Source organism: Pipistrellus kuhlii, unplaced genomic scaffold (genome assembly GCF_014108245.1).
Source record: "Pipistrellus kuhlii isolate mPipKuh1 unplaced genomic scaffold, mPipKuh1.p scaffold_m20_p_25, whole genome shotgun sequence".
Taxonomy (NCBI): domain Eukaryota; kingdom Metazoa; phylum Chordata; class Mammalia; order Chiroptera; family Vespertilionidae; genus Pipistrellus; species Pipistrellus kuhlii.
Window position 1 is genome coordinate 8,496,188 of NW_023425524.1, and position 27,909 is coordinate 8,524,096.

The 27,909-nt window shown below is 53.0% G+C and overlaps 1 protein-coding gene across 1 annotated transcript in view; it reads left to right on the top strand.

The window, feature by feature from the left end:
* The window catches only part of KIF26B (kinesin family member 26B), a 286,996-nt gene that overhangs the window by 105,341 nt on the left and 153,746 nt on the right, over positions 1-27,909 (top strand). The window contains exon 4 of the mRNA XM_036453379.2: positions 26,139-26,305. Within this exon, the coding sequence (XP_036309272.1) occupies positions 26,139-26,305 (167 nt within the window). The remainder of the gene's footprint in view (positions 1-26,138; positions 26,306-27,909) is intronic.

Sequence of the window (27,909 nt, forward strand, 5' to 3'; positions counted from 1 at the left end):
AAAGGGCAGGAGGCCATGCTGCTGGCTTTGAGGCCGGCAGCCCAGGGGTGAAGGCAGCCTGTCCACTGAGGGTGGGGAATCTTTCCTGCCTGGGGCCGTGTGGATATTTATATCATCATCCGAGGGCCGCACAACAGTATCAGCTTAACAAGGAGCTGCTGTGTTTGGTCAGACATGGAACTCACTCACCCTGAATGCCTTGGTGGGGCCAGGCCACGTGCGTTTGCTGGCCTTACGTGGCCCTTGGCCTGGGCGTTCCCCATCCCTGCTCTGGAAGCTGGAAAAGTCAAGGAGTCAGCGTCTCTCTCTTGAGCCCCCAGCGCTCTGACCCGCTTCAGACTTGCGGCCTGTAGGGGATACATTTGCGTGACTTGAAGCGGCAGAGTCTGTGGTGTTCTGCCTCGGCTGCCATAGGGACCCCAGGCCCTGAGAGACATTGGTGGCCGAAAAGCTGAGCAGGGGATACTGGATGAGGTGTGCGGCCGAGGAGGTGTGGCCAGGGTCCTGGGTTCGATTCCAGTCAGGGGCACATCCCTGGTGTGTGTCCTGCCTGGCAGCTGCCCGGCCCTGTGGGTCAAACAGCACATGAGCAAGTCAGACTGTGCGGTGACCGGCCTGTAGAAGGCCCTCCATTTTCCATCCGCGCAGCAAACGTCTGAGCCGGCGCTGTGCTTTCGGCCTGCGGGGGGCCTGGCCTGTGGTCAGTGCCGAGGTGTCGGGAGCCAGGGAAATGCTTTGACTCCTCTCTCCTTTGCACTGATGTGGGGCGTGGGGTGCAGGGGCACCCAGGGGTGTGTGTTCAGGATGGGCGCAGTGACCCCCGGGCACTTGATGGGGGGGCAGAGCTGTGGTCACTCTGCGGGCAGTGTGCTCAGGGCTCCTGCCGCCCAGCGGGTCGCAGCTACAGAGCACTAACCTTCGACCACCCAGAGCAGAAGAGTGTCCCCCCCCCCCCCCCGCCCCGCAAACACTGCAGGGTCCCAGGGACCCCCTGGCCGGGCTGTGAGACCCGCGTGAGCCCTGTGTCCGCCTTCTTAAAGCTGCCCACGGAAGGGTGAGTGACCTATGCAGATGTCCCCTCTCCTCAGTCCCCCTGGCCTGGGAGGAGGAGGACTTCAGTGGTGAGACTCCCACCATATGCCAGGTGTCAGGTTTGGGAAGTAAAGATGAGTACACACACTCACATGCACACGTGAACATGCGCACACACGAACATGCACACACATTCACACACATTCACACACGTGCACAAATCACTCACATGTGCACACACTCACGTGCACACACACACTCACATGTGCACACATGCTCACACACTCCTAAGTGCACAAACACACACATGCACACACTCATGTGCACATACACTTGCACACACTCACGCACACACACAGTCACATGTGCACACACACAGCTCTCCTGGCTTCACGGGAAGGTTATAACTTATCCACCTTTATTGCAGGAGTTGGCTGACAAAGAGCTATCGCTTACCTTCCATCTACATGAAAAATGGGATTATATTTCAAGCTCAGTGTACATAATTGTGTTTATCCTTTGAAGGGTTGTTCTAATCCCTTGAATATTTGAAGCAGTAAATTACGTTTTGGAGGAATGCTGTAATTACTTAAGCATTTTTAGATGTTTAAATTTTTAGAAATTGTCTTTTGTGTTAATTTTCAAAATTAAATGGCATGTACGCAAGAGTCTGTCACTCGCCAAGATGACACAGGAGACACTGCCCGTCGCCGGAGTGCTGGCGCCTCCTGCCGGCAGGGGTTCACCTTCAGATCATGCCGTACTGTTCGTCTACTTACTTTTTGGTTTACTGTCCATTTATTTAGCTTTAAATTGCCTCTCATGGCAGTTCTCAACGTGTGCTTAATGAATGATTAGCGTCCCTAAAACCATTTCATCGTGTCTATGAGGTCAAAATTATTTTTGTTAGGTGGTGGTAGGTTGGGTGGTGGTGAGTTGGATGGTGGTGAGTTGGTGGTAGGTTGGGTGGTGGTAGGTTGGGTGGTGGTGAGTTGGGTGGTGGTGAGTTGGGTGGTGGGGAGGTGGGTGGTGGTGAGGTGGGTGGTGATAAGTTAGGTAATGATGAGATGGATGGTGGTGAGTTGGGTGGTGGGGAGTTGGGTGGTGGTGAGGTGGGTGGTGGTGGGTTGGGTGGTGGTGGGTTGGGTGGTGGTGAGGTGGGTGGTGGTGGGTTGGGTGGTGGTAAGTGACATGGTGGTGGTGAGTTGGGTGGTGCTGGGTTGGATGGTGATGAGTTGGGTGGTGGTGGGTTGGGTAGTGGTTGGGTGGTGGTAAGTTGGGTGGTGGTGGGTTGGGTGGTGATGAGTTGGTGGTAGTTTGGGTGGTGGTGGGTTGGGTGGTGGTGGGTTAGGTGGTGATGAGTTGGGTGGTGGTGGGTTGAGTAGTGGTCGGTTGGGTGGTGGTAAGTTGGGTGGTGGTGAGTTGGGTGGTGATGAGTTGGTGGTAGGTTGGGGGGTGGTGAGGTGGGTGGTGGTGGGTTGGATGGTGATGAGTTGGGTGGTGGTGGGTTGGGTGGTGGTCGGTTGGGTGGTGGTAAGTTGGGTAGTGGTCGGTTGGGTGGTGATGAGTTGGTGGTAGTTTGGGTGGTGGTGGGTTGGGTGGTGGTGGGTTAGATGGTGATGAGTTGGGTGGTGGTGGGTTGAGTAGTGGTCGGTTGGGTGGTGGTAAGTTGGGTGGTGGTGAGTTGGGTGGTGATGAGTTGGGTGGTGGTAGGTTGGGTGGTGGTGAGGTGAGTGGTGGTGAGGTGGGTGGTGGTGAGGTGGGTGGTGGTGAGTGAGATGGTGGAGGGGACACAATTTAAGGGAAATGTGGACTTTCCCCGCTCACTGAGGAGCTAATCAGGTGCAAGTAGACTTTCTTGGGACAACCACCTAGGAACAAGCCCTAGATCATTGGTTGTTGGAGTCTGGGCCTCTGCCGGGCTGGGAGTATTTACACCCTGGGCATTGGCGATGCCCCGATCATGGCTTTGTGTAACACTCAGGCATGTTTCATCTTCTCTTTTACTGTGTTGACATTTGCTGGGATGGCTCAAAGACAACAACGGTGACCTGCTGGCACGTTTGGATGAATCAAGGCGGTGGCACCAGACCACATGCATCATTGATCCCTCGTTGTTTTTCTCTTTGGATTAGATGCTTCCTCAGATATTTGTGATCCTTGGCTGGCTGATCGTATTTACGAGTGAGAGCCTGGGAGGGTCATACCTGTAGGGTAACCTGGAGGAGCCACTTCAAACATTTCTTTAGTCTTTTCTTTGCAGTTGGTCAGATCCCCCCAAAGAAATGTTAGCTTCCAGTTTTCTGGGAGCGGAGAGGAAGGAGACAGGGAGACCTCAAGTTATTACGTGAAGTTTGGCTGAATTGCCGCTTTATGAGTTCCCTTTTCCTAACTTCACCCAATACAGTGGTTGGCAAACTCATTCGTCCACAGAGCCAAATATCAACAGTACAACGATTCAGATTCCTTTTGAGAGCCAACATTTTTAAACTTGAACTTCTTTTAACGCCACTTCTTCAAAATAGACTCGCCCAGGCCATGGTATTTTGTGGAAGAGCCACCCTCAGGAGGCCAAAGAGCCGCATGTGGCTCTCGAGCCGCAGTTTGCCGACCACGGGCCTAATGGGTTCTGGTCTAGAGACCCTGGGTTTTATCTTCTGAGACTGAACGTTCAGTCCCTGCCCCTGGGCAGAGAAGGGGCCGAAGTTCTAACTGCTTCACTAACAGGGTTCCAGCCAGGCCCCTGGGCTCAGCTCCCCCGTCACCCCTACTTCCCGGCACCCGGTGCCCTCAGTCCTTGGGCCTTTGGGGGGGGTGTTGAGGTGTAACCTGGGCTGTTCGCAGCTTTGCCCGTCACTAGCTGGAGATTCGTCTCTTTCGGATTTAAGTTATAATACTTAGCGATCATCATCCTGGTTCCAGCGTCCAACACTGTGCTGTGTTTACTTCCTGCCGTGTGTCCTCTTCAAACCGATGCTGCCATCCTATCAGGACGGCAGCAAAGAGCGTTGCTAAAGGCCCGTGTTTAACCCACCATCTCCAGCCAGCAGTGTGCGCGCGTGTGCGTGTGCGTGTGCGTGTGTGTGTGTGTGTGTGTGTGTGTGTGTTTAATTTGAGAAGCAGAAATAATACCTCCCAGGTATTTTCTTAGGAGGTGAAATAGCTAATAGTAAGAAGCGTTTATTCAGCTCCTACTGTTTCTTGAACAAACATTAAAAACAATTATTTAGCCGAAACCGGTTTGGCTCAGTGGATAGAGCGTTGGCCTGGGGACTGAAAGGTCCCAGTTTCGATTCCGGTCAAGGGCATGTACCTTGGTTGCGGGCACATCCCCAGTAGGGGGTGTGCAAGAGGCAGCTGATCAATGATTCTCTCTCATCAGTGTTTCTAACTCTCTATCCCTTTCTCTTCCTCTCTGTAAAAAATAAAAAATATATATTAAAACACACACACACACACACAAAACAAAAACAAAAACCCCACAATTATTCATATCTAAGATATTACAGGCCTAATAGAGAAGTGAGCAGTTTGATTTTAACGTTGAGCAGTCACGTGTAATCGATACCAGGCTCAGGCGCAGTAGACGTGGGCACAGATATGTGTTGAAGATGAAGCCGCTATTGAGTTTTAAGGATGCTCTGGCTTTCCGAGATGGGATTTCCCGTCGCCTGGATTTGCTTGCGTTGGTCCATCTGTAGTCCATTCTCCCCTTCCCTTTTCCAGAAACGGCTCACATTAGGAAATGAAATTGAGAGGTCCGTAAGGTGGCGGTGCAGGGAAATATGGGATTTCCCTGCCCACTGAGGAGCTACAGGTGCAAGCAGACTCTTTGGGAGACGGCCACCTGGGAACACATCCTGGATCCGGCGGTCATTGGAGCGCGTGCCTCTGCCGCGGTGGGAGTATTGACACCTTGGGCATTGGCGATGCCACAGGTCACGGTCTGCTTTTCTGGAAAACTGGTTTTTAAATATTTTCTTTCAGCCGAGACCTGACTTTGCTCACAGGGTAGCCTGACGAAGCCCCAGAGCTTCATAAGTATGTCATCGTATGTCCGTTACGTGACCTTGTATGTACTCACCGCACCGAGGCGCAGGGAGGCCGGGGGACACAATGAGCAGAATACCACACTTAGAGGCGGACAGCTCGCCATTTCGATCCCCCCGTGGCTCCCTCCGGCTCCGGGACCTCTGGCAGATCCCTCTGAGCCCCGGCTTCGGTTTCCGAATCGGCAGAACCTGAGAGACAGTGCCCGCCTCCTGGCAGGACTGTTGTAAAAAGTAACGACTGTGACCGTCTGACTGACACCACACCTGCGGGAAGCCGGCTGTATGGGGAGGGACGTCGGTGGCCTCGCTGTGTATTTCAGCAGAGGCGTGACATCTTCGGCTAGGATTCTTATTTTTGTAACAAAAGACCAACGTTTCCTTATGTTTATCTGGTCTCCGAAATTTATGAAGCCACTTAATTAAGCATCTCGGATCTGTACTCTTCAGACTCTTCCCAAGAGAGAGTGTAATTCCAAACCGTCCCCCCTCCGGGCCTCAGAGTCCCGCAGGAGGCGGCGGCTGGTTGGGGGTGAGTGACTCAAAGCACCGCTAACACGCGATCCAGGGCTCTCTCTCCGTTGCATCCCACCGTCAGATGAAAACACCGAGGAAGATATTTAGGTATTTGGACCAAATCAGCGCCACCCACGCTGGCTCGTGTCTTGTCTTTCGCCTTCCCGCTGTGATCAGAAAGGACTCTGAGGAGCGCCGTGTTAATTCTGCCTCGGCGCCGGCTGTGGGCGTTGAACAGAGAATGTTGAGTAGCCATCTCATGGCTCAGTTCCCCGGGCGTACGATGCCCATCCTGCACAAGACACCGTCCTGGTCCCAGGGAATAACTGTGTCTTTTCTGAGGAGCTGTCTGCTCTCCGCCTGCACACACAGATGCACGGTCAGGCCTCCCTGCCCACCGTGGGGCCAGGCGCCTGGGAATCCAGCCTCAGGACCATCCCCAAGAAGGGCATGAACTTCCTGTTTGGCTCGTGAGCGCTCCTCCAGGTCTGTTGTATGAATCATCTTGTATTTGCCTTAAAAAAAAAAAAAAAAAAAAAAAAAAAAAATATATATATATATATATATATATATATATATATATATATATATTTCTTTATTAATTTCAAAGAGGAAGAGAGAGAGAGATAGAAACGTCAACAATAGGAGAGAATCATTGATCGGCTGCCTCCTGCATGCCCCCTACTAGGGATGGAGCCCACAACCTGGACATGTGACCTCCTGGCTCTTGGCTCGACACTCAACCTCGGAGGAGCCACGCCGGTCTGGCTGCGTGAGCCTCTGTGTCCGAATACTTCATGGGCATCTGCTAGGAAACAGGATGTCCCTCGGTGTGGTCAGAGCGCAGTACCACATTCAGCAGAATTAACACCGATGTGTGACCTGATCTGGCCTGCCATGCACGGTGTGTTCCAGTTGTTGTCAGTTCCCCCAGTAACGCCCTGTATGGCACTGTTTCCCTTCCCGGGCAGGGCTCTGAGGAGGTGACGACTCATGGTCATGTCTCTTTTTGGAGATCTTTATTTCGGTTAATTGGTCATTTTAGCGGCTTCGATAAACCTTTAGCTAAAACGACTTCTAACCGTGGGCTACATTTAACCCCTTTTGTTCACTTGAAAACCAAGGCTACGTTCTTGGAAACCAAATGTCTTTCACACGGGGGTGAGGGGGGGGCAGGAACGGGGGTAGAGCGCGGGGTGTGCGTTTCAGACAGGGGTGCCTTTTTATCTGACTCAACACACACAACAAACACAGATCAGGGACTTGGGACTCACACTCCGTGACCCTGTTCTCAATCCGCCTTCTCGCCCAGAGGCCTTTCCTTCGTCCTGGAGGAGAAACAAAGACCATTTTGAGATTCCTTTATTTATTTATTTTGAAACAACACACTCTTATTTACGAATCTAGGAACAGATAAAAAAAAAAAAAAGCTTATCTTTACATGCACACAGCCCTCATCACATGATCTCCACACTCTTCTGTGTCAGCGGCACAGAGAACCGAGTGTTTCTGCACGGGCAGTGCTGTGGTAGCTCAGGACAGGATGCATGCTGCAATGTTGGTCTCCGCCCTTTAGAATCGTCTGCTTCACAGGCATCAACATGCATGTCTGACAGTAATAACATGGCAGGGAAGACACGCAAGACACAACACAGACTCCGGATTGTGGGCAACAGTGAACCCCAGAGAAATGGAACAATTGGCCAAAACTTACTTTAAAAAAACCCAGAGCTATCGTCCCTCTTGCCTGCGGCGTGGCTCAGTGGTTGAGCGTCGACCTGTGAACTGGGAGGTTGTGGTTCCATTTTTGGACAGGACACACGCCCAGGTTGTGGGCTCGGTCTCCAGCCAAGGGCTTACGGGAGGCAGCTGAGTGGTGATTCCCTCTCATCATTGATGTCTCTCTCCTTCTCTTCCTCTCCCTTTCTCTCTCCGAAATCAATAAAAAAAACATATTCTTGGTTTACTCCCTCACTTGGCAAATGCCCTGTCTGAATGTCTTCTTTAGTATCCACTCTGGGAAACAGAGGGGCGATGGATATAGAAGATACCAGTTTTTGAAGGTTACAGAGATCTGGACCCATAGATTCTTTAAGAAACATTTTTAAATGAAAAAAAAAAATTGGTTTTTCGTTTTCCAAGGGAAGGAAACTGTGTAAGAGGCTGCGGGAGCTCTGATTGGCTGGGAGGGAGGTCAGATTGGTCACTTTCTAGCTTACCTCTGATAACTCTTAACATAGCCTTTTTTTTTTTTTCCAACGATTTCTCCTTTCACCTAGTTTGGTTTCCCTTTACCTATTTTGCTATGAATGATTGACAGACAAAATGGGCTTTAGAGGTGACATGATTTTAGTATTAATATTTTTGAGTTTGTGGCGTCTGTAGTTTGTATTGTAGATTCTGAGCTTACAGCGTCTGGCTCATGGTATCTAGTAATGAGTAGTTTATAGCGGCTGCTAGGACACACTCAGGCTGCCTTGTGGCTGCCCTCATATTTCCGTTGGACAATGCTATCTAGAAGGAAAAGGAATGCAAGTCAATGCCCCGACTCACTCAGTGAATTTGGGGGGGTGTTCCTGTGGAAAGATGGAATCTGGCGAGTCCCCGTGTTTTTTTTTTTAATTTTTAAATTTTTTTATTTCATTAAGCTTCTTTAATGAAATCTATTGTAAATCTGCTCCAAAGTCCAAGCTGGGAAGAGAATTGGATCTTTCTCTTTGCTTACAAGAATTCTAAGAAAATACTGAACCCATTTAAGAAGTGATTTGTTGTGTGTGTGTGTGTGTGTGTGTTTTCTTTTTAATATATTTTATTGATTTTTTTTTACAGAGAGGAAGAGAGAGGGATAGAGAGTTAGAAACATTGATGAGAGAGAATCATCGATCAGCTGCCTCCTACACACCCTCTACTGGGGATGTGCCCGCAACCAAGGTACATGCCCTTGACCGGAATCGAACCTGGGACCTTTCAGTCTGCAGGCTGATGGTCTATCCACTGAGCCAAACCGGTTTCGGCAAGAAGTGATTTGTTTTGAAAAGTTTTGGGAAAGGTGTGGTTGACACTGAGTTCTTAAGAGGCTCGAGAACTGGGAGACGTTCCCAGAACTCTCAGGAAGGACCTCCCTGGCCTCACGGAGAGGCAGCCAGGGAGACAGACGTAAAGGCCCTGGGAAGCCACTGATCAGCCACGGGCCCTGTGTTCACACCTTCCCTCCCGCCAACGAAAACATTGGCAAAGATAAAAAATTTTATTCCTAAGCGTCTATAACGGGATTTATGTGTGTATCGTGCCGGGTGTTATTGCCTGTGTAAACCCACGTAACTGTGCACGTAAAGCATGTTTTTATTAGTTCCGACATAAAGTTTTTATGGTAATGGCAAACAAAGGGCCAATTTGGTGTAGCTGAGCTTGTTCTTATGACTCAGAGAGATAAGCAACAGTGCAAATAACAGCAGGCGGTGGGAGAATGCCGAGCTCCCGGGCCCGGACGCCTGGCCCCGTGGGTCCCCGAGATTGGACGGGCTGCCCGGTAGGGAGCCCCCAAAGGCCTGGCCAGAAGGTAGTAGGGTGAGGCTGGGGGGAGGGAGGCCTTGCCATTAGCTTTCAAGTCGGTTGTTGAGCAGTTATATACCCAGTGGCGTATTCAAATTCAGTGTCTGAAAAGGCCCGCATAGCTGCTATTGAAAGAACGCCCACATACTGGATTTCAGCTGGAGACTCACAGAGAAAAGAGGTTCAAGTGGCTATTGTGGGCCATCTCCCACTCGGGGAGTTAGACAAAGCACGCCCAGAACAAAGTTCCTTTACACGGGGTGCCTTCATCTGAGCTCCTCCTGTCTGCGGCCTGGCGGGCTCCCGGGGTGCCGAGCGGGCCCGCCCCTCCCGTTCCCACCACCGCCTTTTCATGTTTGACCCTTGGATGCGGCACATGATCCCCACGGTGACCTGGATCGGAGGGGAGTTTCTCTAGAATGTGGAGATAAGGCGGGCTTTCAGACAATCGGCATTTTTTTTCTTCCCAAACGACTCGTTAAAAAGTCGATAGTGACTCTGTGATTCGGAGCAAGTATGATTCCTGAACCAAAAAAAAAAAAAAAAAGAAAATTCAGGAGACAGGATTGGACACAGGTAGATCTACGTAGGAGCCATAACCGGAAATATGTTACGTTGACTGAGGCTAGAAAATGAAGGATGCGATTATCATAGATATGCAACAATGAGGACTATCTTAGAAAGCAATCAGCCGAGACAGCTGGCAGGCCTGGGACACGCTAGGTTCATGCTGGGCTAAGGTCTGTCTGGGACATTGGTGCAATGGCAGCCTGGCTGGGAGAGAGCTGCGCTGGCCTAGATTGTAGACTTGGGAAGTGTTTAAGCATCAGGTTCATACTTGAGCAGAGTTCTCGTCCAGGCATCTGGTATCCCTCCTTCCCAGTAGAGCTACACGAGAGTCATTCAGGATAGCCGGCTACTTTGATTGACCTAAAAGGTCTCTATAGAAGGAAGGACCTTCCAGAACTTCTAGCAGCCCCACTTTGGGGATGTGTCCTCCAATCTTACCTGACATGCTTACTGATTTTCAACTGTGTCTTAGTATGGTTGGCAAGTGGTCTCTTAACACTCTTTCCCCCAGAGGAGGGATTGTTGTTCTTTCTCAGAGACACCGCTGGAGCAGAATTCCTCTCCTAAACTTTTTATTGGTTTTATTGGGATGGCGCTGGTTAATAAAATTATATAGGGTTCCAGCGTCTAATTCTATAAAACATCATCTGTATAGTGTGTGTTCACCACCCAATGTCAAGTCTCTGTCCATCCATGTTTATTCCCCCTTTATCTTCTTCTACCTCCCCCACCCCCTTTCCCTCTGGCCATCACCATGCTCTTGTTTGTTGGAAGGACAATTCTGGTGTGTGTGTGTACACACGTGTGCTGACTTAGACTCTGGGTGGAAAAACAACCAACCAGCTCTTAAGCCAACTATGAAACGTGTGCATGTTGACCTGCTCTGGCTGACAGTTTACGAATATGCTGGTGGTAACCCCCGTAGAAAGTCAAATAGCAGAGTGTCCCCCACTTCCTCCGTGGGGGTCACTTGGAGTAGTAACTGCTCCGAAGGCAAGCTTTGTTTCTGCCTTCATGCGACCGACCTTCCAGAGGTGGTGCTGTCCATGAGGACAGAGGGAACTGCCCGCCCCGTGTCTTCTCGGCTGGTCTTGAATGTTGGAGCTATTGGCCACCATGTCTCTCTGAGATGGCCTGCTGGACGCCACGCCCTGGATTTATACCTGCTCTTTCTCCGCGTGCAAGTTCCGCACATGTCACGTTCCTTGGTGTTCAGGGCAGATGCGTGGTTTGGGGAGGTGTGGAAGACGACACACAGACTTCACTGAGATGTTCACGTTGCTCTTTCTCGAGGCTTCTAAGGGAATCATTCCATTTAGGGGAATTGCAACAAGACTGACTGATTCCTTAACACAGTTGAGAGTCTTTTAACTCGGCATTGGATGAATGGCTTTTCAAGTGTGTATGAAAGAGAAGAGTCCCTAAAGATCGGTCCTGTTTTCAAGAGCAGACCCCAGGGACTCCAGGTCTGTGACAAAAGGGCAGCTATGGGAGGGAGGAAGCCCGGGTCCGACTGTGTTTGAGAACAGAGCGCACTGGCCGGGGTCCCTGAGGGGACCGGGCCCGCCAATCTCGCTGGCTCTGGTTTGTCAGGGAGGGGAATCTAGTCAGATCGCTCACAATGAGCTCGCTGGCATTGACTTTGCTGGGCCTGACCCATATTATGAAGTTCTAACGAGTGGAAAGCGTAGCCGAGCTTTGGGAAAAGCCATGGCATGCACAATAGAAGAAAAAAATCCCAACATCTTAAGTGAACAGAGGAGAGAAACTTGAGCGGGATCACCAAGTAAGAAAACCAGGACATGGGATGGAATGTTGCAGCCACAACAGAAAAAGGAAGCCGAATTTTCATTTAGTGAAGACATAATGAGATTATACAATTCCCTGGTGCCAACTCCCAGAAAATCCTCGTCTCTCTGCTAATTATGTTCAAAGCTAAGGGGTGCTGAGAGACTACACAGACTTGAGGGAATCTGACAGCAGCAAAATTAATTTCAGAATTCGGTTTTACAACTTACGAGGCCCAAGGTTTTAAAATATCCCTAAATTTGAGAATTCAGAGCTCAGGAAGGATTTAAGGACTATCCAAACATCACTAACCTCCGAAAGCATCCTCAGTGTCAATTTTACCAGTGAAATAGGCACCGAAGACACACATATGTAAATAAGTGTATTTCATGAATAATCTGAATTACCTGGGTGAACTAATTTAGAAAACCATCAACGGAGAGTCTGCCCTGGGTCAGGTGGCAGGGCTCAGGGTGGTCCTGATGGGGATGAGCACTCAGAGTTACCCAGCGAGCAGCCCTGTTGAGCTGATCACTGAATTCTGGATGGTAGGGACGATATGAAGTTTATTTTTATTTTTAAAATATATTTTATTGATTTTGTACAGAGAGGAAGGGAGAGAGATAGAGAGTTAGAAACATCGATGAGAGAGAGTCATCGATCAGCTGCCTCTTGCACATCCCCTACTGGGGATATGCCCGTAACCAAGGTACATGCCCTTGACCGGAATCGAACCCGGAACCCTTCAGTCCCCAAGCCGACGCTCTATCCATTGAGCCAAATCAGTTTCGGCTGAAGTTTATTTTTTATTTTTTTAAAAATACTTTTATTTCAAAGAGGATGAGAGAAAGAGAGAGAGAGAGAGAGAGAGAGAGAGAGAGAGAGAGAGAGACATCAATGATGAGAGAGAATCATTGATCTGCTGCCTCCTGCATACCCCCCACGGTGGATCAAGCCTGCAACCCGGGCATGTGCCCTGACCGGGAATTGAACCCTGACCTCCTGGTTCATAGGTCCACGCTCAACCCCTGAGCCCTTGGTCTTGAGTCGGAAGCCGTTGTTCTTTGCGGAGAAGGATGCTCGCGAGTGTGTGTATTTAATATTCCTGGTGGCAGAGCTTGCTTTTGGGAGCTCCGTCGCAGCGAGGTTAATCCACTTTATTCAGGCCCCACAGCTGGCCTCTCGGCTAGAACCGAGCCCTGGCTTACGGACAAACTGCAGGCGCTCTCTCTGCAGTCCAGGGATTTGCAGTCATTTTCGAATTCTGCCCTCGTTCTGCTACTACAATAGTTTCTAATGCATAAGCTGGCCCTGCAATTGGCTGGCTGTGCCATAAGCGAGGTGTGCAATTTTGGACACCTCACTCACCCGTCCGGGCCACGTCTCTTCACGTGGGCACGGTGAACGTTGGCCTAGAACAGTGGTCGGCAAACTCATTAGTCCGCAGAGCCAAATATCAATAGTACAATGACTGAAATTTCTTTTGAGAGCCAAATTTTTAAAACTTACACTTCTAATACCACTTCTTCAACATAGACTCGCCCAGGCCGGGGTATTTTGTGGAAGAGCCACCCTCAAGGGGCCAGAGAGCCGCATGTGGCTCATGAGCCGCAGTTTGCTGCCTGCAGGCCTAGAATGCACTGAAGGACTTTTCCGGCTCCATTCAAAGGTTGTTTTGAAAATTGCATCCGGATGATGTAGCATGTGGCGTTCTGCAGCTGGCGGCCAGGAGAGGAGAGACGTGAGGTCAGGCCATGAGGGACCACGGAAGTCCGTGCGTCTCGGAGAAGCCCCCAGCGGGCCCCTAACCTCGGCTCCTTGTTCCCCGTCGGTGGTCTGCGACAGCATTGGAGAACGTTGTTGTCTTCTTTGCTGTGTTTGAGTCAAGTCCACACAAACGTCCACACAACGTTGAAGATGATGGGGACCGTGTCTACACGCCCCAGCGTTCTATCTGACCGTGACCTTAGGGACCACAGGACCCGTGCAGCTGCGTCACCCCACTTCACCCCAGGAGGGACGGGGGGTCGGGGCTAAGAGAGTCCCTCGTGCTGTCATCCATCGAGCCAGGCCTCACGTGGCTCTCATCCTTCAGGGCAACTTGGGCTGAGGCCCAAGTGCGGTCCACCCTTTGCCGGGCACTGGGGTCGCACTGGTTATTCCATTTGGTCCAGCCCGTTTCCGGTCTGACCGTGTGTCCTTTGTGGCTGTGGTTCGGAGCAGCCAGGGCCGAGCGGGATGAATCCTGCCCTCGAGAGCCTTGCTCCGAGCAGCCAGGCTGAGTGCTACAGCCTCCTTCAGGCCCGGCACCGGGGCTGTGCTCCCAGGGCTCCTGCTGCCGGACTCCAGCAGCTGCTGGCCTCACCCTTCCGCCTTACATGGGTACCACCCAGCATCCTGAGGGGTGCGTGCATGTGTAGGTGTGCATGCATACATGCCTATGCATGCATGTGTCCATGCGTGTGTATGTGTGCACGTGTGTGCATGTGTGTGGGTGCATGCCTTTGCTTCCCCAGTTTTGCTCAGAATGCAAGGTTGCTTTTGCATCCACCAAACGGGCCATTCTGCAGACTGGAGGCGGGTCCCTCAGAGCCAAGACTTGCCTACAGGTCCCTCTAGACTTTTTCGCAAGCGTGGAATGAAAACAGGAGGAAGTAAGGTGCCTGCGAGGAATGCATAGTTAAGATTCCAGGCCACCGAGCACCACTGGCTTCCTGGAAAGTTCTCCAAGCATTAGCCACGACTTAAATGAAGGGCTGTGCCGCATGCCCCGGAAAGGGCCTGCTTCTTGAGACACGACGATGTCCTCTGCAGACACACACAGCCGACGTAGCAGGGACGGGCAAGGTCATGCGCTGTGTGAGGACTGGCTGCTGCCTCAGCTCCAGCGAATCTGAGTGCAGCCTCTGAGTCTTACTGTTCTCCCCTTACTGTAGCAAACAGTGCTGTTCTGCAAGGTGACCTCACGTAGGTATCTGGGAATTCCAACGTTCCAAGCCGTTTTCCTCAAAGGTTGGGGTTGTTTATTTTATTTTTTTAAATGCAAAAGGGAGAGAGCGCTCAGTTTTGTGCCCTGGATCTTCCAGATTCCTGGGTGCACCTTGATCTTCTAGGCCTTGGGTTTACCCTCCAGAGTGTAGCTGAGACTCCTGCCTAGTACCAGGGGCTCCGGGCGGGCAGCGAGCCCCCAGTCTCTGCTTGGCTTCTCCCCTCCTGAGAGCCCGAGGCCTAGGCTCCTGTGTCCAATGTTCCAGAGAATTCCAGCTCCCTACCTGTGGCTCTCACACTCACACTCACGCTGGCTGAGAGGGACAATCGCTGGTCATCTCTCCTCCCCTTGTTAAATCTTGTTATGTGCCGAAACCGGTTTGGCTCAGTGGATAGAGCATCGGCCAGTGGACTGAGGGATCCCGAGTTCAATTCCGGTCAAGGGCATGTACCTGGGTTGCGGGCACATCCCCAGTGGGGGTTTTGCAGGGGGCAGCTGATCGATGTTTCTCTCTCATCGATGTTTCTAACTCTCTGTCCCTCTCTCTTCCTCTCTGTAAAAAAATCAATAAAATATATTAAAAAAAAATCTTGTTACATAAATTTCTTTTTCTCTTTCTTTCTTTTCTTTCCCTTTCTCTTGTCTCTCTCTGTTTCCCTGGGTCTCTGTGTTTGCCCTTTCTTTCCGCCACTCAGTCACGTGTCTCCCGGCTCTACGGAATTAAGATAAGCTGCAGTGTGTTATTTTTGTTGAATACAGCTTTATGCACCCTATCCATAGTTTTTCAAGTCAGGCGAAAATAACCTGTTTCCTTAAAATCCAACAAACTCCAGCAATCCCAATGCAGCTAAATGAACTTCATTTTTATTTGCATGCATTCGTTAAGTAGTGTATTAATTGAGGTACTTATTCGATATATTCCCTATCTAGACTCTAGGCTGTGCTCGTGATACTGAGGTGAGCAAGACCCCGTCTACTGTTTTTTTTTTGGTTGTTGTTGTTTTTTTTAAATGTATCGCGCCGAAACTGGTTTGGCTCAATGGGTAGAGCGTCAGCTTGGGGACTGAAGGGTCCTGGGTTCGATTCCGGTCAAGGGCATGTACGTTGGTTGCAGGCACACTCCTGTCTGCGTCCCTGAGCCATGAGCCATGCATATATGCATACAAGTTCCTGATCAATCTCCCCTCCCCCACACCCCTTCCCTCTGGAATTCATCAGTCTGCTCATGGTTCTGGATCTCTGGGTTCATTAGATTCCACACATGAGTGGGATCGTGTGATACTTATCTTTCTCTGAAGAGCCCGTCCCTATTGTCACAGGTCTGGCCGTGATTAGGCAGAGAGACCAGTGTCATCAGTTACCCGACAAACAAGTGCTCTCCTATCGTGAGGACAGGGCTGGGGGCACCCAAGGGTTGGCCCTGATTGTCCGTGTGGGGAAGGGTGCTCAGGGCATGCGTTGTTGGGCCCTGGCTCTTAGGTGGGTGGGTGGGGCTGGGAAGCAATGGTAACCTCCCTCCAATAGGAGAGCAGCTCCCCGTAATTCACACAGGACGAATGGGGTTCTTCCTCCAGGCCCCTGGTGTGTTGACCCTGATGTCAAGGTTGGGCGGATACGGGTTTCGATTTCCTCTTGACTCCTCAGTCTGAGTCCGCTCCGTTGCAGGTTGAATGTGAGATCAGTTACATCAAGATTCAGACACTTGATTTTAGTTTCCTTCGAGTATAAAAGCCACAGAGCACTTGGGTAGAGTGAGTTGTTGGTGCCCATTGGGAAGTTAGTCACATGATCGTGTTCTCGGCTCTCTGTCTGGTCTTTTGTGGTGGCCCGTGTTCTGACTGGGAGCCAGAGTAGAACTGCGAGGAGTTGAAGCTATTATCTATAATAATAAAAGCGTGATATGCTAATTAGGCCGGACTTCCTTCCAGACGAAGCCAGGGCTGTGAGGGAGGCCTGGGTCCCGGGTGCGAGAGGGAAGCTGGAGCCAACAGCCGTGGGAAGGAAGGCTTACTCTTGCACGGATTTTGTGCTTCGGGCCTCTTGTTTTATAATAATGGTGCCTACTTCATAGGGTTTTTGTCAGGATTAAATAGGACAGGACATAGGCAAAGCTCACCTGATGTCCTTCCTCAAAATCATGTCAACTGGACTCCTTGTGTCGTTACATGTCATTGAATAGGTCACCAAAACCACCCCGCAAAACAGCGTTGAGGATTAAGTATTTTTAAAAATACGTATTTTATTGATTTTTTTTATAGAGAGGAGGGAGAGGGATAGAGAGTTAGAAACATCGATGAGAGAGAAACCTCGATCAGCTGCCTCCTGCACACCTCCTACTGGGGATGTGCCTGCAACCAAGGTACATGCCCTTGACCGGAATCGAACTTGGGACCCTTCAGTCCGCAGGCCAACGCTCTATCCACTGAGCCGAACCGGTTAGGGCGAGGATTAAGTATTAAAATTACTGGGGCCGAGACCGGTTTGGCTCAGTGGATAGAGCGTCTGCCTGAGGACTGAGAGGTCCCAGGTTTGATTCCGGTCAAGGGCATGTACCTTGGTTGCGGGCACATCCCCAGTGGGGGAGGGGGGTGGGGGTGCAGGAAGCAGCTGATCGATGCTTCTAATTCTCTATCCCTCTCCCTTCCTCTCTGTAAAAAAAAAAAAAAAAATCAATAAAATATATTTAAAAAAAAATAACATTACTCGGATTCAAGGTATCTGCCAGGTGAAGTTAAATGCACACGGAGAAACACCGCAGGCTCCATGGCACGGCTTGAGCATTTGTTAAGAGAAACTCTGTGCAAGGACATTGAGCCTTAGCCTGCCCTCCCGGAATGAAGGAACCTCAGGGCAGAGGCCAGAACAGAAGGTCCTTGCTCCACCCTGCAGCTCAGTCCTCTCCGAAGCCTGTGGGTGGCCCTGCCTCTACCGCCCAGCCCAGCAGCACAGGGAGGGAAAGAGAACAGCCGCCCGTCGGCGGGGCCTCCTGCAGTGGAGCAGTCTCTTCTGTTTGCCCAGGCTCATCCCGCAGGGCAGACCTGGGTGGGGGTGGGCTGGGCTGTAAACCCAGGTGGAGGAAGGAGGCTCTCCCGGGCCCTCGCCAGCCCGGTGTGCGGAATTATCTTTCGCAAGAGGTCACTGAGTCAAATGCTATGGCTGGATAATTTTATGGCTGCTAATAAAGTTTATAGCCAAAGCAAGCTGAGATAATAAGGGTAATCAGGCCCCCAGCCCTGGGACAGGAGAATCCTGGCTGGGCCCCTTGGTGCTGGCGGGGGGCCGAGCAGCAGGGGGTGTCTGTCTGTCTGTCTCTCTGACCCCTCAAGGCCAGTGACAGAGGCTCCGAGCCAGGCCCAGGTACAAGCTGCAAGGTAGGTGGTAACTGCTGTGCTTGGGGCAGCAGGCCAAGAGCCACAGGCAAATTATTTGTGGTATTTATATTTAATTTAAAAAAAAAAACTTTTTTAAATCTTCACCTGAGCGTATTTTTCCATTGATTTCAGGAAGAGTGGAAAAGAGAGGGAAAGAGAGAGAGAACCATCCTGTGAGAGAAACACGTTGACTGGTTGCCATCTGCACGCTTCCTGACCAGGGCCTGGGCCGGGTCGAGAAGCCTGCAACTGACGTACCTGCCCTTGACTGGAATCGAACCTGGAACCCTTCCGTCTACAGGCTGATACTCTATCCACTGAGCCAGACCAGCTAGGGCACTGTCCTATTCAAATGCCTATCATATCAGCAATCAGTGAGCATAAGAAAGGCTCAGAACCAACCCAGTTCTGGATACCGAATTATGGAAAGTAGGTTAATCGGCTGCTTGGGATGATGTGGCTTGGCGCGATGTGGCTGGACATGTCGTGGCTCGACTGTGATGCGGCTCGAGCGTGACATGACTCGGCTCAGTGAGATGTGGCTCGAATATGACTTGGCTTGTGTATAACATGTCTCAGCGTGATGTAACTCAGTGTGATGTAACTCAGTGTGATGTGGCTCGGTGTGACGTGGCTCGGTGTGACAGGGCTCGGTGTGACGTGGCTCAGTGTGACGTGGCTCGGTGTGACAGGGCTCGGTGTGACAGGGCTCGGTGTGACGGCTCGGTGTGACGTGGCTCGGTGTGACAGGGCTCGGTGTGACAGGGCTCGGTGTGACGTGGCTCGGTGTGACGTGGCTTGGTGTGACGTGGCTCGGTGTGACAGGGCTCGGTGTGACAGGGCTCGGTGTGACGTGGCTCGGTGTGACAGGGCTCGGTGTGACGTGGCTCGGTGTGAAAGGGCTTGGTGTGACGTGGCTCGGTGTGACGGGGCTCGGTGTGACGGGGCTTGGTGTGACAGGGCTCGGTGTGACGTGGCTCGGTGTGACAGGGCTCGGTGTGATGTGGCTCGGTGTGACGGGGCTCGGTGTGACAGGGCTTGGTGTGATGTGGCTCGGTGTGACGGGGCTCGGTGTGACAGGGCTCGGCGTGACATGGCTCGGAGTGACAGGGCTCGGTGTGACAGGGCTCAGTGTGACAGGGCTCGGTGTGACGTGGCTCGGTGTGACAGGGCTTGGTGTGACAGGGCTCGGGGTGACAGGGCTCGGTGTGACGTGGCTCGGTGTGACATGGCTCGGAGTGACAGGGCTCGGTGTGACAGGGCTCAGTGTGACGGGGCTCGGTGTGACGGGGCTCGGTGTGACGTGGCTCGGTGTGACAGGGCTCGGTGTTACGTGGCTCAGTGTGACAGGGCTTGGTGTGACGTGGCTCGGTGTGACGGGGCTCGGTGTGACGGGGCTCGGTGTGACAGGGCTCGGTGTGATGTGGCTCGGTGTGACAGGGCTCGGTGTGATGTGGCTCGGTGTGACGGGGCTCGGTGTGACAGGGCTCGGTGTGATGTGGCTCGGTGTGACGGGGCTCGGTGTGACAGGGCTCGGCGTGACGGGGCTCAGTGTGACGTGGCTCAGTGTGACGGGGCTCGGTGTGACGGGGCTCGGTGTGACGTGGCTCGGTGTGACAGGGCTCGGTGTGACGTGGCTCGGTGTGACAGGGCTCGGTGTGATGTGGCTCGGTGTGACGGGGCTCGGTGTGACAGGGCTCGGCGTGACATGGCTCGGAGTGACAGGGCTCGGTGTGACAGGGCTCGGTGTGACAGGGCTCGGCGTGACATGGCTCAGAGTGACAGGGCTCGGTGTGACAGGGCTTGGTGTGACAGGGCTCGAGGTGACAGGGCTCGGTGTGACGTGGCTCGGTGTGACAGGGCTTGGTGTGACAGGGCTCGAGGTGACAGGGCTCGGTGTGAAAGGGCTCGGTGTGACGTGGCTCGGTGTGACGTGGCTCGGTGTGACGGGGCTCGGTGTGACGGGGCTCGGTGTGACAGGGCTCGGTGTGACGTGGCTTGGTGTGACAGGGCTCGGTGTGAAGTGGCTCGGTGTGACGGGGCTCGGTGTGACAGGGCTCGGCGTGACATGGCTCGGTGTGACGTGGCTCGGTGTGACAGGGCTTGGTGTGACAGGGCTCGAGGTGACAGGGCTCGGTGTGAAAGGGCTTGGTGTGACGTGGCTCGGTGTGACGTGGCTCGGTGTGACGGGGCTCGGTGTGACGGGGCTCGGTGTGACAGGGCTCGGTGTGACGTGGCTTGGTGTGACAGGGCTCGGTGTGAAGTGGCTCGGTGTGACGGGGCTCGGTGTGACAGGGCTCAGTGTGACAGGGCTCGGTGTGACGTGGCTCGGTGTGACAGGGCTCGGTGTGAAAGGGCTTGGTGTGACGTGGCTCGGTGTGACGTGGCTCGGTGTGACGGGGCTCGGTGTGACGGGGCTCGGTGTGACGTGGCTCGGTGTGAAAGGGCTTGGTGTGACGTGGCTCGGTGTGACGTGGCTCGGTGTGACGGGGCTCGGTGTGACAGGGCTCGGTGTGACAGGGCTCGAGGTGACAGGGCTCGGTGTGAAAGGGCTCGGTGTGACAGGGCTCGGTGTGACGTGGCTCGGTGTGACGTGGCTCAGTGTGACAGGGCTCGGTGTGATGTGGCTCGGTGTGACGGGGCTCGGTGTGACGTGGCTCGGTGTGACAGGGCTCGGTGTGACGTGGCTCGGTGTGACGTGGCTCGGTGTGACAGGGCTCGGTGTGACGTGGCTCGGTGTGACAGGGCTTGGTGTGACGTGGCTCGGTGTGACGTGGCTCGGTGTGACAGGGCTTGGTGTGACGTGGCTCGTTGTGACGTGGCTCAGTGTGACGTGGCTCGGTGTGACAGGGCTCGTTGTGACGTGGCTCGGTGTGACAGGGCTCGTTGTGACGTGGGGTCGTTGTGACTCTGCTTGGTGTGATGTGGCTCAGAGTGCTGTAGGAGCCGGGGCGCCCTGCCCTGCCCTGCCCAGGCTCTCCAGAAAGGAGGGTGTCTGGCTTCCCGACTTCCCAGTGCTCCCCTCTCGAGCGGGCGATTCTTTCGTTTCCGTGCCAGCGAAGAGAACATAAGCCTGCCTCAGACAGGAAGCCTCCTGGCCCAGCAGGAGTGGTACCAAAGCTAACGCCGGGTGCGTGCTTGCTAAGGCAGGAGCACTTTGTGCAGAGTGCAGGCTGCCAGGGTGAGGGGAGCTGGGCGAGGGGGGATAGTGAGGGGCGGAGCCTGCTCTGTGCCATCAGAGCCGGCGTGTACGTGACTCTGAGAGGGGATTGCCACACCTTCCTGCAGCCAGAGCTAAGACCCGGATAGGAAGATAAAAACAGCTGGGATGCACTTACCCCTCGGGACACTATGACACAGCAAAAAAGAAGGAGCTCTCACCCTCTGAGACAGCATGAGGGGCCTGGAGAGTATTACGCTAAGTGAAACAAGCCAGTCAGAGACAGACAAGTGTCACATGACCTCTCTCATAGGTGGAAGGTAAAGAACAAAATAAACTGATGAGAAAAACAGATCCAGAGACATACCAGCATGAAATAGACTGTGGAATCTCAGGGAAAGCAGGAGAGGGTGGGTGTGGAGAGATTAATGGGGGAACTTACATCCATATTAGAGGCCCATTGCACGAAATTTGTGCACGGGTAGAATTCTCAAGGCCTGGCTGGTGATCAGGCCAAAGGGGGCCTTTTCAGCTGCTGGCCAGGGCCTTCCTTCTCCCAGCTGCTGGCTGCTGGCCAGGGCCTTCCTTCGTTCTGCACCGCCCCCTGGTAGTCAGCGCATAGTGGGTGGTCAGCACATAGTGGGTGGTCAAACACCTGGTAGGTGGAACTCCTGAGGGGACAATTTGCATATTAGCCTTTTATTGTATAGGATAGGCCTGCCCTATAGGATATATTGTATAGGATAGGTGATGTCCTCATCACCCATGGACACAGACAGTAGGGTGGTGAGGGCCTGGGGCAGGGGCAGGCTAGAAGGGGTTAATGGGGGAAAGAAAAGGGGGCATCTGTAATACATTCAACAATAAAGATAAAAAAAAAAGGCCGCATATGTTTAAAACGTGGCCTGGGTGCTGCACGGAGTGGGGGTCTGTCTGTGCACGTCAGCCGCCCCGTGGCTCAGGTGGGGCGCTGGCGTGAGCCGTGCGCTTGGCTTTCTCTTTGCTTTGGGAATGCGTTTTTTATCTTCTCTGTTGGCAGACACGCTTCCCTGGTTTATGTCTCACGTGGGCTGTTTGAGAGTGTATCCTGGCGTCCTAAGCGCTCGACAGCCGACAGCGCAGATGAACCCATGCCTGTAGGGAGGGTCACCTTTTCTGAGAGGATGGCGAGGTGGTTTGTGCACGGAGATATTTCCTGAGCACCCTCTGTTGGCACAGCCAGGAGGGCCTGAAGCCGCGGGCGGTGGTCGGTGACAGTAAAAGACAGGGCCCCGGACTGTGAGACCGTGGCTGCCCGGAGACGCTGACGGCTCGGCGCCGCCGTCAGCGCGGGTGAGAGGTCAATGGCTCACAGACTGCCGTTCGCGATGTGGCAGCAACCTGGGCCAGGCATCTTTTGTCTTGACCCCGTGGGCAGGCGCGTCGCCAAGCTGAAGGTTTTCCTGTTTCTTTGGGACGGATTTGCTGTTCCTCATATTGAACCATGCGAGCAAATGTGTACGTGGTGGGAGACACGGATCTGGCTATGTCTGTGAGGTCTGTGAAGAGCAGCCTCCGTGCACATGAGCGATAGCTGGGGCTCTCATGCATGCCGAGGGCCCACATGGACAAGCACACGCAAGCACAGGCACACACATGTAAACACATATGAGCACACACACGTGCAAACATGCACGCACGGGCACATTTGTTCAAAGCACACACGCACACACACAAACATACACTGTAAAACACATGTACATGCAACACATGCCCAAACATGTACACATACAATGTACAAAACATGCATGTGCAAACACACGTGTGCACGCTCTCCCTGCGACACGGTGTTTTGAAAGTATCAGACACCACTGCTTCCGTGAACTGGTCCCAAGGAGCGGCGTGGAGAGCATACGTGTTGTATGACGGGGCTGCAGCTGGTGGCACAGGGTCTGCTTCCTCCAGAAGCTGGTGGGTGACCAGCTTCAGGCCTCCTCCTCCTCCTCCTCCTCCGGCCCCCACGCCCAGGGCAGGCCTGAGGCTGCTCCCCGGCGGACACGGGGCTGTTTGGGGGTGAGGACGGTGTGATGGCCGTGTCTTCAGCCCCCCGGTTGTTTCAGGGGTCCCTGAGGGGAGGGGCAGCCGGTGGAGGGGAGCCCGCAGCAGCGGGCCTCGGAGGCTGCCCTGGGAGAGGTGGCCGGTCCTGCACTGGGCAGCGCCTTGCTGAGCCCGGGGCGGGCTCCGGGCACCGTGGCCTCCGCTGCCTCCCCTCTGCCCTCTCTCCCGTGGGCCGGGGTTCCTTGCAGCGCGGAGTGAGTGGGGAGAAGAGAGTGTGCGCTGGCAGAGTTTCAGCCGCAGAATGCCAAGGCTTTCCGAGTGAGCGCGTGAGTGTCAGCAGAGCCAAGAGCCAGGTCCGCGGGGCTCAGGGTAATGGCCGTGCGGCCAGGAATGAAAAGTGCAAATGCGTTTGTGTTCAAAGGTCAGCACGTGGGCCTCTCCCCGGCGGCTCCGTCACGAAGTGGAAACTGCCCGCCCTCCTCCTCCCCTCCCCCAGCCTCCTCGCTTTATTGCACTGGCATTTTCTAGAATTAGAAGCATTGTCCACTTAGCCTTTGAGAAGCTGGAGCTAGCCAAAACCGGTTTGGCTCAGTGGATAGAGCTTCGGCCTTGCGGACTGAAAGGTCCCAGGTTCGATTCCGGTCAAGGGCATGGACCTTGGTTTCGGGCACATCCCCAGTGGGGGGTGTGCAAGAGGCAGCTGATTGATCTTTCTCTCTCATTGATGTTTCTAACTCTCTATCCCTCTCTCTTCCTCTCTGTAAAAATCAATAAAATAAAATAAAATAAAATAAAATAAAATAAAATAAAATAAAATAAAATAAAAAAAAAGAAGCTGGAGCTGGCTGGAGGCTTTTTTTTTTTTTTTAAATCTTTACCCCAGGATATTCCCCCCCCCCCCCCATTAATTTCTAGAGAGTGGAAGGGGGGTGGGGGGAGGAGGCGGAGGGAGAGTGAAACATCGATGTGAGAGAGAGAGATAATAATTGGTTGCCTCCCCAGGGCTGGGGAACCTGCAGCCGAGGTGCATGCCCTTGACCAGGAATCCAACCCCCAACTCTCTGGCCCACAGGCTGATGCTCTAACCACTGAGCAACCGGCCAGGGCTGTCTGGAGACTTTCTCTTTTGAACTAAAGTGTCCCTGTTCTTTGTTTTTTTAAAAACAATTTTTGCTTTTTACAGGTAGACCCAAGTTTTAAAGTAACGGGTTTTCGAAATGGCACCCTAGACATGCCTGCGTCATTATGACACTTGTCACAGGGTTAGCGTTTTCTGGAGTAGAATTTCTATGCAAGCGGCTCATGGCCCCGGGGGTACAGTTCTCCATAGCATACGATGTGGATGTAGGCAGAACGGACCAGAACTCCTGTTACAAAGGCAGCGATTGCAAATAGGATGGGAGCCCTTTGTCTCAATGACCCGGGAGGAAAACGGGAGGATCTAAAACCCTCCCCGGGACCCACTGGAGTCCATGGCGACTCTTGTCTATTTCTACGGGCTTTTCAGTCCTCTGCGTGCCGACTGCCTACAGCGACAAACAGCAAGCAATGCTTTAACCCCTCATGCCCGGCATGAGCAGGCTCACGTCTCCCCTAAGAAAACGGTGCCTGTGCCCCCCTCGGCCGTTGGAGGGCATTGGGTAAGGTGAGCAGACATCTTGCTTTTGGCGGGGCAGTCCCGATTTTTAGCAATTTGTCCCACGTCCCGCGGCGTTTTAAAAAAGTCCCGATTTTTGGAAAGAATGCACGACAAGCTAGGGAACGGCGGGGGGACGGGAAGGGAATAGACGGTTTTAGGGCGGCCGTGGGGCTATGTAGCCAGGATATGAGCTTTATGTTATTTCTGTTCATTTTTATCATGTTAAACTTTAATTATAACAAATAATTGTTGAGAACTGATTATCGAGAACTGCTTATCAAGGTTCGCATGGTTGATCAGTTGTTAGAATTCGACCACCATTGTTTGGACTTCATGAACAATGGCATTTTGGGGGGTTGGCAACGACGAAAACATTTTGTAACTGTGTCTCAGACGATACACATCATACTGCGTGCTAGTGAGCTCGTTAAACAAGTGATGTCATTACAAATCAGCTATTCATATTATTTATATTTTATTGTGGCTGGCAAAAAGCCTAGCACCGGCCTTGAAAGTGACACTTACGACTATACATAATTTTTATTTACCGTATTTTTTGGACCATAAGATGCTCCTGACCATAAGACGCACCAGTTTTTAGAGAAGGGAAATGAAGAAAAAAAGATTCTGAAACAAATAGTGTCCTAAAATATTTTATGTGCATTAAAACCCAACATCACAGTCATAAACACATGTAATCAACCCTGTAAAGTAAACAGCAGCATTTAGAACCATTTTAGAGCCGGGCAAGCACACAGAGACCACACAGAGCCGGGCAAGTAAAAAAACTTTTTTTTTAAAGTATATGTGTAGGCTATATTTGGACCATAAGACACAGGGACGTTTTCCCCCCACTTCTGGGGGAAAAAAAGTGCGTCTTATGGTCCGAAAAATACGGTACTTATTATATTTGTAAATTGTACTTATGTTGAAATTTAAAAAAATAAAATATTACAATACTATTTTTGCGTTCTGTAAAAATTTTTGTTGCTCCATCTAGACCAAATTTTTAATCAAGAACCCCCACCCCAGGTCAATGGTGTCCCTCCCGCTTTACCAATGTAAAAATCTGGTCACCTGAGCATTGTTGGCACTCCTGGTAAGACACTAGCGGGCACTGGCCGATGACACTGGCCTGGCCTTGGGCTGCAGACAGAGCGGATAATGGCTCACACTCTCCCCTCCAGTGGCAGGGGAGACGGACATAATGGAGATGCACCGTGTCAGCGGGTGATTTTATCCCATTATTTTGATCGCAAGTGCGGAGGCATCCGGGCTGAGATGCCGGAGAGTGGCCTTGTAGGAGGCCTGAGAGCTGTGTGGGCTGTGTGATGGGCAGGAGTGCTCCCCCCTCCCCCGCCCCCCATGCTGGCAGGGAGCGGTCAGGGTGCATGCCGAGCCCCGGTAATGAGCTCCGTGTCCACTTCCTCCTCAGATCTCCCAGCTGATGACGGAGACTGGCCGGGAGGGCCTGTCCGAAGCGGCTCTGAATCGCTACAATGCAGACAAGCCGTCGGCCGCCGGCGCCCCCGCCTCCCAGGGCTCCTGCGTGGCCCCCGAGCCCTCCACGGGCACCTCCGTGGCCGCCTCCTTCTTCGCAAGGTAAGAGAGAGGCTTCCGGAGCCTCGGTTCTCTCCGGTCAGCCCGTCCGTCTGGTTGGCCTCTCGCGTGGGCCAGTTCCGATAAAACACTAGGAAGAGCCCTGGCTGGTGCGGCTCAGGAGGTTGGGCGTCTCATGCTCTGAAAGGTCGCTGTTTGATTCCCGGCCGGGGCACAACGCGGGGTGGTGGGCTTGATCTCCTGCAGGGGGCGTGCATGAGGCAGCCAATCAGATAACCTGACGTTTTACTCTCACATCAACGTTTCACTCGCTCTCTTTCTCCCTTACCCTCTCTCTAAAAATCTATAAAATATATCTATATTATATAAAAGCCTAAGCACTGAATGATCGAACAACCGGTCGACCGGTTGCTATGACATGCACTGACCACCAGGGGGCAGATGCTCCATGCAGGAGCTGCCCCCTGGTGGTCAGTTTGCTCCCACAGTGGGAGCGCCGCTCAGCCAGAAGCCGGGCTCACAGCTGGTGAGCACAGGTGCAGTGGTGGGAACCTCTCCCACCTCCGCCACCACAGCAGCAGGCGTGGAGGGGCCGGGGTGAATGAAAGCAGAGCCTGGTCCCAGCTCAGGCTCCTCCCTGCTTGCCTACCGCTTCCTGCACTGCTACATCCCGAGGCTGAGACCGGCAGTCTGACATCCCCCAAGGGGTCCCGGATTGGGAGAGGGTGCAGGCCAGGCTGAGGGACCCCGCCAGTGCACAAATCTGTGCACTGGGCCTCTAGTTAAAAATAAAACACTAGGGAGAGTTTGGGGCCATTCTCTGACCTCACCCTTTAAGACGGGACTCTCTGCCTCAGCACCATGGGCAGCTCGGGCCAGATCCCTCTGGGTTGTGGGGACCATCCTGGGCGTCGGAGGGTGAGTAGCAGCCCCCTGGCCTCTGCTCGCTGCATCCCTATGACACCTTCCCCATCGCACCTGCCCCCCGGGTGCTGAGAACCGCGGTTCTGAGAACACGTGGCAGGCTGTCAGGGTGCTATCGCGTGGGGTGAGGGCCTTCGTGGGTGCCGCCCTGTGGCTGGCGGGGCCAGATTCATCTTCTCATCCCAGAAGGAGCTGCTTAAGCTCGGACAGTGTATAGACGGCAGTTTTCGTCCTGCTTGAGGGACCCGCTGGTAGTTACCAAACACCGCCCAGCTAATCTTAGAAACCGAAGACACGAGGGCTAATCTTAGACACTGAAGACACGAGGAACACTAAAAGAGAAAGGCATGCCAGCCACGTCCTCTGCCTAATTTTAGCAGCTCGGTGGCGACAGGGCCGCAGACGGGGGACAGCTGGGAGGCGGGCACGGCAGGGCCGTCTGACCTCAGTCCCCCGATCTTAGGAATGAGGACAGCGGGGGCCCGAGGCGTGAGCTTGGGGGTTCATTCGCAGCAAAGCTCAGGACAGAAACCGGTTCCTCTGCTGTTTCCCCCTCTCTGTGGCGCCTTCTTTACTTGTTGCTTGGAACTTGCCCGGAGCAAACGTGTCCTGCCTCAGATTTCTAAGATCCCGTCATTGAAATAAATGCAGAACCAGATGACCCCTTGCGCTCCAGGTCCAGGCCTGCCTCAGTTTCCTCGTGTGTCAAGCGAGGAGGGCTG